The sequence below is a fragment of the Pseudophryne corroboree genome, chromosome 6, assembly GCF_028390025.1.
Source record: "Pseudophryne corroboree isolate aPseCor3 chromosome 6, aPseCor3.hap2, whole genome shotgun sequence".
Taxonomy (NCBI): domain Eukaryota; kingdom Metazoa; phylum Chordata; class Amphibia; order Anura; family Myobatrachidae; genus Pseudophryne; species Pseudophryne corroboree.
Window position 1 is genome coordinate 825,399,012 of NC_086449.1, and position 17,224 is coordinate 825,416,235.

Genomic DNA, 17,224 nt, shown 5'->3' on the forward strand with positions numbered 1-17,224 from the left:
CAATGCAGGGGCCATTCTAGTGACCAGTATAGAATGCATACACCATTGTACTGGCGGTATACAATACAGGGGCCATTCTAGTGACCAGTATATAATGCATAAACCATTGTACTGGCCGATATACAATACAGGGACCATTCTAGTGACCAGTGTATAATGCATAAACCATTATACTGGCATATATACAATACAGGGGCCATTCTAGTGACCAGTATATAATGCATAAACCATTGTACTGGCCAATATACAATACAGGGGCCCTTCTAGTGACCAGTATATAATGCATAAACCATTATATTGGCATATATACAATACAGGGGCCATTCTAGTGACCAGTATATAATGCATAAACCATTGTACTGGCCGATATACAATACAGGGGCCATTCTAGTGAACAGTATATAATGCATAAACCATTGTACTGGCCGATATACAATACAGGGGCCATCCTAGTGACCAGTATATAATGCATAAACCATTGTACTGGCCTATATACAATACAGGAACCATTCTAGTGGCTAATATATATTACAGGGACCATTCTAGTGGCTGATATACAATACAGGGACCATTCTAGTGACCAGTGTATAATGCATAAACCATTATACTGGCATATATACAATACAGGGGCCATTCTAGTGACTAGTATATAATGCATAAACCATTGTACTAGCCGATATACAATACAGGGACCATTCTAGTGACCAGTATATAATGCATAAACCATTGTACTGGCCTATATACAATATGGGGGCCATTCTAGTGACCAGTATATAATGCATAAACCATTATACTGGCAGTATACAATACAGAGGCCATTCTAGTGACCAGTATAGAATGCATAAACCATTATACTGGCATATATACAATACAGGGGCCATTCTAGTGACCGGTATAGAATGCATAAACCATTATACTGGCATATATACAATACAGGGGCCATTCTAGTGACCAGTATAGAATGCCTAAACCATTATACTGGCATATATACAATACAGGGGCCATTCTAGTGACCAGTATAGAATGCATACACCATTGTACTGGCGATATACAATACAGGGGCCATTCTAGTGAACAATATGATACCGCTGTGGACTAAGATAATCTGGGAAGAGACCATTCTTGAGGGGTTTTGTGTTGTGCACAGCAGAATTGTGGACACGTTATCATGCGGTACTTAGTGTTACCATGGCAGGTTATAAACTTAAATAGTGAGTAACGTGTCTAGAATGTGCAAATGTTTCTGAATCACTGATTGAGAGCTACCTGGCGAGTGTACCAGGAACGTCTAACCCGAAAGCCCAGATCCTCCAGGAAAAACATGATTCACTGTGTTATCCATGCATCTTGCAGGTATTACATGGGGAGGCGTGCAGTGGTGCTCTTATCAGACCCCGAGTCCGTCAAACAGGTCCTGCAGAAAGACTTTGCAAACTTCACCAACAGGATGGTAAATTCACCTGGATAGTATAGTGCCGAGTACACAGACAGGCAGCCGGTATGACGCGGCAGCTGCTGCGCTGTGATCAAACACGGACGGTTGTGCTCTTGTGTTTCTTCTCATCACCCCCCCATGTGTCTCTCTTACCTGCCCCCCACAGAAGCTGAACCTGGCCACTAAGCCTATGAGTGACAGCCTGCTGTGTCTCCGGGACGAGCAGTGGAAGCGAGTGCGCAGTGTTCTGACGCCATCCTTCAGTGCAGCGCGCATGAAAGAGGTGAATCCATCTGCGGATGGCTGGAGGCGTATTCAGGATTTTGTTTATTAAATATGGGAGTTACTTAGGTTCCTGAATAATGACATTTATCATCTTATACGCTGATATTATTTAGTGCTGGCTGCAGAGAGTATGAACAGCATCCGAATATAAAGGGGCCCAATAGGACGTTAGATGGCGCGTCTTGCAGCTACAGGCAATCTGTGTCTGATTTTGCAGAATTCTGTCTTTCGGAAATGATTCCCCCTCCACTGCCCAACACTTAGCAATGTGCCTGTGTCTAGTTTTATTATTATCCTATATTTATATGACGCCACAAGGGATCCGCAGCGCCCTATTACAGACTACGTAAACAATTAAGCAAAACCAGAAAACAGTGACTTATAGTTCAAGACAATATAGGACAAGTACAGGGTTTATAAAGATTGCTGCATCAGTAGACAGGACACTGAAATTAGTATCAGGGCGGCAGAAAACCGAGGATTAGGTGCCGTTGAAAGGGAGTATGAATAGAAGATGGTTTAAGTAAGAGAAGGAAAGTCACATGAGGGAAGAGGGCCCTGCTCGTGAAAGTTTACATTCTAAAGGGGAGGGGCAGACAGACAGGGGTGACACAGATGGGGTAGACCGTGAGTGTGGAACAGAGGGTTAGGAAGAGATTTGGCTGGGTTTGGTGAAGAAGTGGGTCTTGAGAGCCCGTTTGATGTTTTGTAAAGAGGTGGAGAATTCCAGAGAAAGGGAGCAGCACGTGAGAAATCTTGGAGGAAGTAATCAGTAGGCAGGAGAGGCGACGTCCATTAGTGGAGCGTAGAGGATGAGTGGGAGTGTGCAGGGAGATAAGATCTATAAAAGTACCATTGATAAAACTTCCATTTAAGGATGAGATGCATCATCGCTTGGAGACAGTGATAAAATGGAGAAAAAGTACCAGATAAACCAGCTCCTGTCATTTTCCAAACACAGCCTGTGACATGGCAGTTAGGAGCTGATTGGCTGGTACCGTTTATCTCTCCATTTTATCACTCTCCAAGCGATGATGTATCTAACCCTAAGAATTATCTATCTATCTATCTATCTATCTATCTATCTATCTATCTATCTATCTATCTATCTATCTATCTATCTATCTAATTCCTTCCTCTCTTGTTGTGCTCACGGGCTCTTCTCTCTCCTAGATGTGCCCCCTGATAAACCAGGGCTGCGACGTGCTGGTCAGTAGCTTGCAGCGATATGCTGACTCTGGGGAATCCTGCAACGTCCAAAGGTAACGTCGCCGCCTGACGTACCTCCGCCTCCGTCCGTGTTATGTTAACAAAATAGCAAATCTTCCCTATACAGTATGTAAATATTTGCTGGCCTTAGTATGTGCATGGGAATGTAGCTCTCAGTGACCACTAATGTGCCGGCAGGATTATATAAAATGCCTACAGATAACAGTATTTGAGTTTGTTTGATCATGACACAATATTATATATTTTATGCACACAGCGCAGATTTGCTGCCATTAATGGCTTTGAAACACACTGCAGTCGCGTGCTTTCTTTCCCTCCTGATAACAGAGAACAATAGCTTGTACTTTTATAACCCCCGCCCCCTAGATGTTACGCCTGTTACACGATGGACATTGTGGCCAGTGTAGCGTTCGGCACCAGAGTGGATTCCCAGGAGGATCCGGATCACCCCGTGGTGCAGAACAGCAAAAAGTTTCTGGAGTTGTTCACCCCCTTCAAGCCGCTGATCCTGCTGACATGTGAGTGTTTTTGGTGGAGACTGGGGCGTCCATGCAAGTTCTAGGTCCGTGTTACCCCCTGGGCAAGCTTCTTCCCATCTTACTAAGCCACGTCACTGTGCAAGGACAAAAGTACCATTAGCCGCTAGCCACGGTGCGGGAATGGTTAATCACCTACGAACCAATGTTTCAAATTGATACGACTATTGGGGGGGTAGGATTGATAATTAAAGAAAATGTTTTTTAAAATATATTTGTTGCAATAAAATAATTAATTGATCTTTGGGGGATTTTTTTCCATCTCACGCTGTGTTTCTGAGGTAAAATTTTGACAGCGCGTTTTAATAAATGGTCATCATTAATTATTCTCATCAGCGTTTCATCTTTCCACGCATTATGCTTCAGTTGTTGTGGTATTTACGTTGTTTAAGGAATTTTTACCTCAAACTGTCAGTACGGTGGTCAATTTACAAGATGGAGCCTTGGGCCTGTGGACTCTTGGTATAAAGTGGTCACTAGGAAGGTAATTACAGTAATATGTAATAAAATTGGGAGGGAGTTCAGGAGAACCACCTCCCGAAATTCAAGAGTCTGACAGAAATTGAGAGAGAGCTGTTTACTAGTTCTCGTTTCAGTCTTCTTTCTAATTAAAATCTTCTTTGCACCCTTTCTTTCCTTTATCTCCACAGTGGCATTTCCGTCCATCATGATCCCCATCGCCCGTCTTCTACCCAATAAGAACCGTGATCAGATAAACGGCTTCTTTCGCAAATTCATTAGGAATATGATCGCTCAGCGAGACCAGCAGCCGGCTAACGAGGTACAGATTGGCTGGATTATCACGATGATAGTTTAGAGAGTACGACGCGTTTCGCTCTGTAGTAATTTACCTTTATTAAAGTATCTGCGCTTTGCTTTTTATTGTGCGGGAGAATCCTGTACACAGAATGTAGTAATTTTTTGCCTTATGCAAAATCAGATGAGGGGAAAAATACTTAAAAATATACCACTTGCTTGCATTGAGGAGGAATGAGAAAATGTCCTTGTTTTGTTTTCTCTGTGCCCAGAGACGACGTGATTTTCTGCAGCTCATGCTGGAAGCTCGAGACTCTGTTGCCCACGTGGGAGTGGATCATTTTGATGTAGTGAACCAGGCTGACTTGGCAGCTCCGCAGAAAGGGAACGCCGACGAGCCCAGTAAGAAAACCAAAACACTCAACGAGGACGAGATATTAGGCCAGTCCTTCCTCTTCCTTATTGCTGGCTACGAGACCACCTGCAGCCTCCTGTCTTTTGTCACTTACCTCCTTGTCGCCAACCCCGAGTGTCAGGAGACACTTCTTAGGGAAGTGGATGAGTTTGCAGAAAAACACGTAAGTGTGACAAGGGTGATGTCTGTTTGAGAGTGGACTAGAGTTGGGAAGAAATGGCCAACTTGGTTACTTGAGCTGGGACAGATTGGAGGCTACGTTGGTGACTAGAGCTGGGATGGAACGGAGGGTGACTTTGTGACTAGAGCTGGGATGGAACGGAGGGCGACTTTGTGACTAGAGTTAGGATGGAATGGAGGGCCACTTTGTGACAAGATCTGGGATGGTACAGAGGCCACCTTGCTGACTAGACCTTTGATAGAACGGAGGCCGACTTGGTGACTAGAGCTGGGATAGAACAGAGTCCGACTTGGTGACTGTAGCTGGGGTAGAACGAAAGCTGTCTTGTTGACTAAAGTTGAGAATATATGGAGGCCTCCTTGGTGACTACAGCTGGACTGGAACGGAGTCCGACTTTGTGACTAGAGCTGGGATGGAACGGAGGGCTGCTTGGTGACTAGAGCTGGGATGGAACGGAGGCTGACCTGAGCTGGGATGGACCAGAGAGCGGCTGGGTGACTAGAGCGGGGATGGAATAGAGGGCTGCTTAGTGATTAGAACTGGGATGGAACGGATAGCCGCTTTGTGACTAGAGCTGGGATGGAACGGAGGGCTGCTAAGTGATTAGAACTGGGATGGAACGGATAGCGGCTTTGTGACTAGAGCTGGGATGGAACGGAGGGCTGCTTAGTGATTAGAACTGGGATGTAACGGATAGCGGCTTTGTGACTAGAGCTGAGATGGAACGGAGGCCGACCTGGTGACTAGAGCTGGGATGGACCAGAGAGCGGCTTGGTGACTAGAGCTGGGATAGAACGGAGGGCTGCTTAGTGATTAGAACTGGGATGGAACGGATAGCGGCTTTGTGACTAGAGCTGGGATGGAACGGAGGGCTGCTTGGTGACTAGAACTGGGATAGAACAGAGGGCTCTTTGGTGACTAGAGCGGGGATGGAACGGAGGGCTGTTTGGTGACTAAGCTGGGATGGTACGGAGGGCCTTTTGGTGACTAAGCTGACAGAATGGAGGGCTGTTTGGTGACTAAGCTGGGATAGAACAGAGGCCGACTTGGTGACGGGATCTTTTTTTCCATAGATCTAACACATGAACGCTATCTACACGTCTCTGTTCTTATCCTATTCAGTGGGTTGGATTCTAGGGCCACTGCTGGATCTATATAAAGCACCGGTTTTCCAATGATTTTTATGAACCCGTTGTGCTACATGGAAGTTTTTCTCTGCCCTGAAAGTATCTAGCTTTACAAGCTTCAGTGTCTCACAATTTTTATGTCAACTGACTATTTTAGGATTAGCAGGAAAATGGATGGTTTGGCAGCAACTCATGTACTAGCTGCGACCGATTGTATGAGGCCCATCCCGCAGAAGATGCAATTTCTGTTTAAATGGTTTTCGTTTTACTACAGGTGTAATATTTTTCATCACATCACCAGAGTGCGGTAGTAACCATATGACCTTACACAATCTGTCCCTCCACGTTCCTATACAAAGGAATCTCTCGCATGTCTCCTGCGGTCTCCACACTAGAATATTAAAGATATCCCTACTTGGAGCAAGTTATAATGATTGTATTGAAGATAAATTTGGGAAACTGGTACTAATGAGCAATTTATTGAAAATAAATATAAGTTCCATATCATGGCATGGTTGCAAAACAAATCGTGTGAATAGCATTACAGTTGACCAATATGTCCACCATTGTGGTCAACAACAGTTTCCATTCAAATTACCGCATTCACTATAGTAGAAACGAACATGGCAGATGGAATAACCAGTACATGATGTCTGATCCTGTTTTTCAGATCTGTCAGAAAATCATCTGTCCTGATACACCTGGTTCTTATAAAAAATATTTTTTTAGGGTTTTTGAACCTGGTGACAAAGTTTATAACTAAGGTTTTTTTGGAGGGTTTTTTTTTTTTAAATAATGGCTAGTGCATCTTCTGAGGTACCCGTTGAGCTAACTTCTCTTCTTTACAAGCCTTTGAACCCTCTCTAAGTAGGGGTACTTTAATATTAGCAGCTCAGTATATTGGTAGACGGGTGTTGTCAAATGTGAAGATGCCGGTTGTTTTTTCCTGCAGGAAAGCGCAGACTACAATACGGTGCACGATCTTCCGTACATGGATATGGTGGTCTCTGAGGCTCTGCGTATGTACCCCCCTGCCTTCAGGTGGGTTCCAGCTCGGTAGTATGTCTCACCTTTCTGTAATTGTTGTGGGTTTTTGGACTAACATCAACCGATACAAGAAACGTCTTTTTGTCCTCTCCCGGTATCTAGATTTGCCCGGGAAGCAACTCATGATTACACAGTGATGGGGTGCAAGATACGAGCTGGCACGGTGGTGGAGATACCGGTTGGGTGTATCCAGAATGATCCCCAGTACTGGCCGGATCCTGAGAAATTCCGTCCCGAGAGGTAACGTAACCACTAGACTGCCTGCACGCCGTCACACTTTGCGACGGAGGTCTCGGGGTATATGTAATAGGAATGTCAGCTGCAATCGTTTACAAGGCAAAACCAACCTACTACATATACACGCTTGTGTCTGGCCATTGTTAGTTATGCAGAAGATTGCTGAAATAAGGTTCTGTTCCTAATAGTAAGCCTGCTGCCGTACGCACGCGACTTGTGTAATCCTCTCATTCCACAGTGTGTTGCTGTTGCAGTAATAAGTAGCTGGATACAGTATATAAACCAGGATTAAATCTGTATGACACCAAACTATGCCATCACTAGCAGTCACCTCTGAGGTGTGCGGAAGTTTCTTTTTCATCCACTAGGGGTCACTGGAGTACTCTTGGGATATGGACGGCTTCCACCGGAAGAAGGCACTGAATAAATTAATTTTGAGACTACTCCTCCCCTCCATATCCTGCAGCACTTCAGTGTTTTTTCTGTGCTCGACACAGTTAGAAGGCATAGTGGAGCTCGTCCACAAAGTATTGGAATTTTTTCTAAGTTTTTTTTTTTCTTCAATTTCCACGTCCTTTCCCCCCTTCTAACAGGCGTGGGTCAGGGACAGTGGAAGCGGCTGAGTAGCCGTGAGTGTCGGACCTCTCTGTAAAGAGCTCCCTCACTCCACTTGCAGGCTGCCTGCAGGAAAGCTGGACGGAGCTTGGATGAAAGCCCCGTCATAGACTTTTGTCACGGTCCAGGTATGTTGGGTTGGGGCGGTCAGCGCTTGCTGCCGCTCCACTGTTGGGGATTGTTGGGTACTCACCGCTGCCCGGAGCGCGTGTACATGGGCCGCTTCACGGTCCATGCGGCGCGCTCTCACTCTCCGGCTCCCAGCATCCTAAGAGACCGCTGTTCCCTGCGCAGCAGCAGCGCTGCTTGGCTACACAGACACGCCGCTATGCTGTGTGTGGCGGGCGGGAGCACGTGTGCATAGGCCGCTCCACGGCTCTATGCAGCACGCTCTCTGCTTCCGCCATCCGCCCGCAGCAGCCGAGGAGTTCCGTTGTCCGGGGTCTACAGGACAGGCCGCTCACACGGCCCTTTGCAAAACTTCCACAGGCCCAGACCCGGTGCTGTACACGGAGGTCGTGGGAGTGGGGGGGAGACTTTAACAGTATTTGGCAGTGTCAAGCTTTTAGGAAAGACTTGGTGCTTAGTATGTTTAATGTTCTCCTGTCTGTTCCAGGTTTCCTATTTTACATCTCGGCTAAGAGTGGTACTAGGGGAATTTTGGGGTCAGTTTTCGTATTGCTGGCAGGCACTGCACTTGCCTAGATATATACCAGGAACTTTGGTGTTATTACTGAGTCGTGCAGTCTGTCTGTGTGGAGTTTGTATTGTCTGTCTTCATAATGAGTAAGACACTAGCAAAATCTAAGAAACATTTGTCATGTCATGTCTGTAAGAGTGTGTTGCCTGATGGATCCACCACATGTACAGCATGTGTTGTTAATACAGCCATAAATACGATTTCCATTCCAGAAGTAAAGCCAGCATCTCAGGACCCTCCATGGGCTTTACTTGCAGATGTATTAGTTGGTTTACAATCAGAGCTGGCCGCCTCTCGTGAAGAAAGAGAGGCGGCAAGATCTGAGTTTAAGATGAGACCATTTGAGTTACCTGGGGAGTCTCAAACTGGTCATAAGTCCACCTTGAGTGGAAAAGATAAGTTTCCTTTTCCTACTAATTTTCCTGTCTCTGGGATACTAGATCTCACTGAACAGGAGTATGAGGAGGGCGAAATAGAACAACAGTCAGAAGGTGACGACTTTGACAGCCCAGGTATTGACAATCTCATCAGAGCAGTTCGTCAGTCGCTGGAGTTTACGGAAACTGAGGAGCCACTGACGAATGATGAAGTAGTCTTTACTAAACGACAGAGATCTCCGATGTGTTTCCCTATCTCGGAATCTCTTAATAAAATGTTACTGGAGTCACGGAAAAATCCGGACAAACGGTTTTCTATTCCTCGTAGATTTAAATCGAGTTACCCGTTTCCAGAGGCCATGACAGCTACATGGGAGAACCCACCATTGGTGGATTCATCCGTATCTAAACTTACGAAGAAGTTAACCATACCAGTACCAACTGCTACTACGCTTAAAGACCCTGCAGATCGTAAAATAGAGGCTATGCTAAGGTCCATGTATACAGCAACTGGAGTGCTGTTAAGACCTGGGTTGGTTGGCATTTGGGTTACTAAAGCTTTAATGGTATGGATAAAAGAGCTCAGATCGGCTCTGCAAGAGGATCATCTTATACTTCTCGCGGATCAAATCTGGGAAGCTGCTGAATATCTATGTACAGCTTCTACTGACGTCTGTCAGCTTACTTCTCGCCTGTCCTCATCGCTAGTCACAGTACGACGAGCACTTTGGCTGCGTTCGTGGCAGGCGGAGACGGAGGTTAAAAAAGGTATAGAGGCATTGCCTTATGATGGCGAGAAACTTTTTGGTCCTGAATTGGACAAATGGATTTCTGAGGCTACTGGAGGGAAGTCTGTTTTTCTTCCATCGCCTACAACTATACCTAAACGGAAATATTCTGGTCCGGCGTTCAAATCCTTTAGAACTCAGCCCTTTCGTGGGCAGGGAGGAGCAGTCACGCCGGGCAGAAGAGGTCGGGGACGTAGTGCCCGACAATCCAATGCACGTCGTCAAGACACCAAGACCACTAACAAACCAATGGCATGACGGGCTCCCAGCCCATCTCGGATCTCCAATTGTGGGAGCACGCCTTCAGAGCTTTCAGGGGGCGTGGCTGCAGACGTCCACAGATGGGTGGATCCGCAATTTAGTATTAGAGGGTTACAAAATAGAGTTCGATTATCTTCCGACAGGAAGATTTTTCACGACAGGACTGCCTGTGTCGGACGACAAGAAAGCAGTTCTGCAGGTTGCCATTCAGTCTCTGCTGAATGCTGCAGTGATAATTCCGGTCCCTGTGCAGGAACAGGGGCAGGGTTATTATTCCAGTCTGTTTCTGGTACCAAAACCAGATGGCTCAGTCAGGCCAATATTGAACCTAAAAGGTCTCAATCATTACGTCACTTACCACAGATTCAAGATGGAATCTCTCAGGTCAGTAATTGCAGGGTTAGAGCCACAGGAATTCATGATTGCACTAGATCTCAAGGATGCGTATTTGCACATTCCGATCTGGCCACCTCACCAGAGTTTCTTAAGGTTTGCGATAAGGCGAGACCATTACCAATTTCAGGCTCTACCGTTTGGCCTCTCATCAGCGCCTCGGGTATTCACCAAGGTAATGTCCGTGATGACAGCTCATCTCAGGTCCCTAGGGGTAATAATTGTTCCGTATTTAGACGATCTACTCATAAAGGCTCCGTCTCAACAATTGCTTCTCCAACATGCCTTACTAACGTACAATGTACTAGTTCAGCACGGTTGGATAGTCAGTTTAAAGAAATCACATCTAATTCCGTGTCAACGACTTCAATTCCTAGGGATGATTCTCGATACAGTAAAACAAAGGGTTTTCCTGCCACAACAGAAAGTACAGGGCATTCGTCATCTGGTGCAATTAGTGCTCAAGCCACGCACAGTCTCAGTACATTTGTGCATTCGCCTTTTAGGCACAATGGTGGCGGCTTTCGAAGCACTTCAGTTCGGAAGATTTCACTCACGTCCGTTTCAACTGGAGGTGTTAGCACAGTGGTCGGGATCACATCTGCAGCTGCACCACAGGGTGAGGTTGTCACCACAAGTCAGGGTGTCTCTTCTCTGGTGGTTAAAAATACACAATCTATCTGCAGGGAGACGATTCGGCGTCGCGAATTGGATAATTCTGACAACAGACGCAAGTCTCAGAGGTTGGGGAGCTGTAGTTCAGAGTTATCGGCTCCAGGGCCTCTGGGCGGATCACGAAAGATCGCTATCCATAAATGTTCTGGAACTCAGGGCGATTTACAATGCTCTAAGACAAGCGGTGTACATGTTTCGTTTTCAGACTGTTCAGGTGCAGTCAGACAACGCGACGGCAGTCGCATACATAAACAAACAAGGAGGAACGAGAAGCCGCATGGCTATGCGGGAAGTAGCTCGGATCCTCAGATGGGCCGAATATCACCAGGTGATATTATCGGCAGTGTTCATTCCTGGAGTGGACAACTGGGAGGCAGATTTTCTCAGTCGTCGGGATTTTCATCCAGGAGAGTGGGCATTAAATCCAGAAGTATTTCAGATGTTGATCCAGAAGTGGGGTTACCCTCAGGTGGATCTAATGGCATCCCGCCACAATCATCAGGTGTCAAGATATGTGTCCAGAACAAGAGATCCAGGGGCAGTGGCGGTGGATGCTCTCACAGCCACGTGGCCATACAGCCTTGTGTATCTGTTTCCACCGTTTCCGCTGCTCCCGTTGGTGCTAAAACGGATCAAGAGAGGGTTCGTCACAGTCATTCTAATAGCGCCTCATTGGCCTCGGAGGGCTTGGTTCTCGGATCTCCTCGGGTTACTCGCAGACGATCCGTGGCCACTCCCACTACGTCCGGACCTGTTACAACAGGGTCCGTTCCTTTACCCCGATTTAGCGCGGCTGCGTTTGACGGGGTGGCTGTTGAAAAGGTCATCTTAAGGAAAGAGGGCATTCCTGAGTCTGTTATACCAACCATGGTACGAGCTAGGAAGCCGGTTACGGCAGCTCATTATTATAGAATTTGGCGTACTTATATAGGTTGGTGTGAAGCTCGGAAATTTCCGACATCGTCTTTTAAATTATCCCGTTTTTTGTTATTTCTACAAATGGGGTTAGATGGAGGACTACGTCTTTCCACACTAAAGGTGCAGGTATCTGCGTTGTCAATTTATTTTCAAAAGAAATTGGCCTCGTTGCAGTCAATACATATGTTTCTACAGGGTGTAAAGAGGATACAGCCTCCTTTCATTCCACCTACAGCACCATGGGACTTGAATCTGGTTTTAGATTTCTTACAGTCCGATTACTTTGAACCCTTACAACAAGTGGATATTAAATTTCTCACTTGGAAAACGATTTTTCTTTTAGCCTTAGCTTCGGCTAAGCGTGTTTCAGATTTGGGTGCCTTGTCATGCAAGTCACCGTATTTAATTTTTCATGATGACAGAGCGGAACTTCGGACGAATCCCGTTTTTCTACCAAAGGTAGTGTCGTCTTTTCACATCAATCAACCAATAGTAGTTCCTGTGTTAACAGGAGATTCTGGAACGTTGGATGTGGTTCGCGCATTGCGCATCTATGTTTCCCGAACGTCTACTGTGCGTAAGACAGATACGTTGTTTGTTCTCTATGACGCAGCTAAGAGGGGTTGGCCAGCCTCTAAGCAGACCTTATCCAGATGGATCAAACTGACTATACGTCAGGCTTACCTTTATGCTAAGTTACAGCCACCTACTTCAGTAACAGCTCATTCCACACGTTCTGTGGGGACGTCATGGGCAGCGAGTCGTGGGGCTTCTACGACACAGCTTTGCCGTGCGGCTACTTGGTCGTCAGTGCACACGTTTGTGCGCTTTTACAAGTTTGATACGTTCGCGGCATCAGCATCTAGCTTTGGCCGTTTAGTGTTACAAGTGCCAAACAGCTCTCCCGCCACGGAGGAGACTTTGGTACATCCCAAGAGTACTCCAGTGACCCCTAGTGGATGAAAAAGAAAATAGGATTTTGGTACTTACCAGGTAAATCCTTTTCTTTGAATCCATAGGGGGCACTGGACGCCCACCCAGAGCAGTTTACCTGTTTTAGGAGTCCAGTGGTTCTTATGGTAACACACTTTCACGACTGGTTTAAATTTAACAAGGGTTAATCAGTTATGGTGTCAACTGTTTAGTTGTCTGTTACGTTGTGTCAACTTTATTGTTGTCTGTGAGACTATATGTAATTCTCCTTTTGTCAATCTCTCTATCGATCCTGTTCGGCTCAGTAAAAAACACTGAAGTGCTGCAGGATATGGAGGGGAGGAGTAGTCTCAAAATTAATTTATTCAGTGCCTTCTTCCGGTGGAAGCCGTCCATATCCCAAGAGTACTCCAGTGCCCCCTATGGATTCAAAGAAAAGGATTTACCTGGTAAGTACCAAAATCCTATTTTATCTGGTATGATACACTGGAGCAGGGTTTTGTGGAGAGATGAAAGGATTATGGATAAGAGACAGTAAGTAATGGAACTGTACTCGAGAAGAAGCCGACTTACTAAAGTTATTGTAATGTGAAACAAAAATGTATACATTTAAGCCTTAATGTTTACATTAGACAAATGCAAAGGGGGAGAAAGATATAGGGCTCAATTCACATTAATTTGGGTTTTTCTGCAGGTTCACCGCCGAAGAGAAACTGAAGCGTCACCCTTTCTCCTACCTTCCATTTGGGGCAGGTCCCCGCAGCTGTATCGGAATGAGACTTGCCATATTGGAAGCTAAAATTACCTTGTTCCGGATTCTGCAGAAGTTTCGCTTTGAGAAGTGTCCCCAAACTCAGGTACCATGTTTTTGTATTTTCTATTACCCACTGTGTATTTTCTGGTCTGTCTACAACCGTCCATTACAGGCAACAGCGCCATCTGGTGCCTGTGCAAAGGTATTACACAAAGGCCTGAACACAACTTTTACATAAGGCAAAAAAGTCCACGTCTGTATGTATATATCACAATGTACAAACCGATTGATCAGATAATCCTGCAGATTAGTTACAGTTCTGGTCTCCTCTGCAGATCCCGCTCCAGGTCACCACCGTGTCCACGCTGCGGCCTAAGAACGGAGTGCATGTGAAAATCGTGGCTCGCTAACACCTAATCCTACCAATGACGGCAAACCAGGCCCTACATCAAGTCCAACGCGTTTACATCCAGCATCACCACCAATGACGTAGTCACCGGTATCTGCATTGCGGTGAATGTATTGCAAACCCGAAATGTGAATCTGCGGAAAAACGGTGATGGGTTGCTCCCTTGTTAAGGACTCTCACCGTTACAAAACATGGAGGCATCAGCTTGGCGGCGGCATTATGCACCGGGAGCCGCCACGTAGCGCACTACTGTAATTCTATTACGTGCCCTATGCGTCAGGACCCAGAAGCAGCCGCCCTAGGATAATTACTGCGTTATCCTCTTCCCAACCAGTGCATTATTATTACATGATACTTAGCCCAATGTGGATTCTCCTTTCCCGGTTCTCTGTCGCTGTGGTGGGAGACGCTGGGGAATGGGTGGGAGACATGCGGCGGAGACTGGAAAGATCACTGTAGATTATTACATAGCACATCGGTGTCATGTTCCCCAAATTATCAGTACACCACGGTATCTAGGACTAATACTGAAATGTAGATGCTAGAATCAAGTGGGCTAATGGACCTTTTCCGTTTGGGGGAGGAGTCACAACACAAGGGGGAGGAGCAAGGCCAGCGGGATAGTTCCTCTACTATCCACGCCACCAACTATTACCTTTAGTAATCAGGTGGCGAGCGGAGCGGAGCGAGCCCGAAGCGTGGCGAGCGTACTTTTCGGGTACCCTGTTCGCCCGTAGCTCCTCCCCCTGGTGACGTGTCTCCTCCCCTAGATACGTCAGAAGGTCCCTTCTGCCACTCCGAAATAGAATCAACCAATACTGAAAGTTGTGTAAAGTGATTGTCGTCACCTTGTTACAGAAGAAATCCCCGTCAGTATAATCTTCTATTCCAAACCTCTTGTAGCAATTTGGGGCCTAATTAAAGGGGCTATAATCTGTTTTTTTTTCTTCTATTTTGTATAATACAATAGATGAATGTTATATATGCTTGGTATAGGAATTTTAGTTTTACACAGAGTAGAGTTGCCATTGTTTCCCTTCTGTATCACCTCCCCCCAGAGCTCTAGGGATCTTCTCACAATACAATAGGTGAAGGCAAGGAACTCATCCCTGGAATTCTAGTTCATTAGATTGTGAGCTCTGCAGGGCAGAGTTCTCACATATGCAATTGTTTGGATTTACCCAGTATGTCCCTGCATGATGTACGCCCCGTTATTCCACGCAGTCATGTGCTCTGGAGACATGCAAATCCACAAGTGCAACCAATAGGATGTTGGCCGACTACAACAGCCCCTGAACGCTGTTACATTATTGGTTGCTATGGGTTACTGCACGATACTCTTTGTACCATGGAAGCCGGGCCGTCCCTTATTATAATGTACAGGTATCGTATCACATCTATACTGTGTTCCGGTTACTTAATGGAGAACCTAATCCTGAAACGTCCAGTGTCAGACAGGGCGACATCTTCTGCAGATTCTTCAGCCGTTCATGTAAATAGAGATTTTTAGAAATAAAGTTTAATGAAGCTTTCCTTCCGGGTGTAATGTGGTCATTAGGAAATGAATCTACAATAAAGTATGAGCTTGCTGTATTTTAGGAGCGCCTGTCTGTGTGCAGCCTATGGCTTTCCTAGTGCTATCACAGAGGCGTGAGGCACGCCAGGCCAAGTACCCCCGAGGCACTGTTTTTGTGCAGCGATGGACGTTATCATGAACATACTGCTTAGCCAATGATGTTCCAGCTGGCAGTTTAACTGGGGAAGGGCTTATAAATATATCTGGGGGAAGTGTGCGCAGGAAGAGGGTGCTCTCTGCTGTGTAGTGCCTCTTGAGGTCAGTGTATCACGGAGTTTCTTAGTCTCCAGTTCACACAGGGGGCTGACCACTGCTACTCCCGAGCAGGGCTGCTTTTGTGACGACCCCCGTGCTCCCCTGGATTAAAAATAAAGGAAAATGAGATTTATGGTAAGAACTTTCTGTGAGGTACACTGGGTTCCACAGGGAATAACATCGGGGTGTAGAGTAGGATCTTCATCCGAGGCACCAACAGGCTAAAAGCTTTGACTGTTCCCAGAATGCATAGCGCCGCCTCCTCTATAACCCCGCCTCCATGCACAGGAGCTCAGATTCGTTAACCAGTCCAATGCAGTAGAAGGTAAAAGAGATGACACGTAGTAGCCACGTACACCACATTCTCACGACAGGAGACGTGTCGGCGGCTAATGCCATACCAACCCAAAGAAGCTAAGTGCATCAGGGTGGGCGCCCTGTGGAAACCAGTGTACCTCGCAGAAAGAGATTTAACAACGGTAAGTTCTTACCATAAATCTCGTTTTCTGCTGCGGGGTACACTGGGTTCCACAGGGAATAACATCGGGGCTGGCCTAAAGCAGTTCCTCATGGGAGGGGACGCACTGTAGCGGGCACAAGAATCCGGCACCAAAGGAAGCATCCTGGGAGGCAGATGTATCAAAGGCATAGAACCTTATGAACATGTTCACTGAGGACCACGTAGCCGCCTTGCACAATTGTTCAAGGGTCGCACCACATCGGGCCGCCCAAGAAGGTCCAACAGACTGAGTAGAATGGGCTTTGATGGTAGCAGGAGCTGGAAGGCCAGCCTGTACATAAGCTTGTGCAATCACCATTCTAATCCATCTGGCCAGGGTCTGCTTGTGAGCAGGCCAGCCACGTTTGTGAAAACCAAACAGAACAAAGAGAGAATCAGACTTCCTAATGGAGGCAGTTCTCTTCACGTCGATACGGAGAGCCCGTACCACATCCAAAGACCGCTCTCTGGAAGACAATTCAGGAGAGACAAAGGCCGGAACCACAATCTCCTGATTAAGGTGGAAAGAAGACACCACCTTAGGTAGGTACCCGGGACGTGTTCTAAGAACCGCCCGGTCTTGGTGAAAAATCAGATAGGGGGACTTACAAGACAAGGCACCCAAATCAGACACTTGTCTAGCAGAGGCAATAGCCAGCAGAAACAATACCTTAAGAGAAAGCTACTTAAGGTCTGCTGATTCAAGAGGTTCAACCGGAGACCCTTTTAACGCCTCCAGAACCACCGACAAGTCCCAAGGAGCCACAGGTGGGACGTTAGGAGGTTGAATCCGCAACACACCCTGAGTGAATGTATGAACAT

At 46.4% G+C, this 17,224-nt stretch overlaps 1 protein-coding gene across 4 annotated transcripts in view; it reads left to right on the forward strand.

Annotated features, from left to right (window-relative positions):
- The window catches only part of TBXAS1 (thromboxane A synthase 1), a 66,158-nt gene extending 50,553 nt beyond the window's left edge, over positions 1-15,605 (forward strand). For all 4 annotated transcript variants that reach the window (XM_063929251.1, XM_063929253.1, XM_063929252.1 and 1 more), the window contains exons 5-14: positions 1,354-1,450; positions 1,602-1,718; positions 2,894-2,982; positions 3,317-3,468; positions 4,137-4,267; positions 4,515-4,820; positions 6,918-7,006; positions 7,115-7,252; positions 13,604-13,766; positions 13,999-15,605. In XM_063929251.1, the coding sequence (XP_063785321.1) occupies positions 1,354-1,450; positions 1,602-1,718; positions 2,894-2,982; positions 3,317-3,468; positions 4,137-4,267; positions 4,515-4,820; positions 6,918-7,006; positions 7,115-7,252; positions 13,604-13,766; positions 13,999-14,073 (1,357 nt within the window). In that variant the 3' untranslated portion in view covers positions 14,074-15,605. The remainder of the gene's footprint in view (positions 1-1,353; positions 1,451-1,601; positions 1,719-2,893; positions 2,983-3,316; positions 3,469-4,136; positions 4,268-4,514; positions 4,821-6,917; positions 7,007-7,114; positions 7,253-13,603; positions 13,767-13,998) is intronic.
- Positions 15,606-17,224: the final 1,619 nt, after the last annotated feature.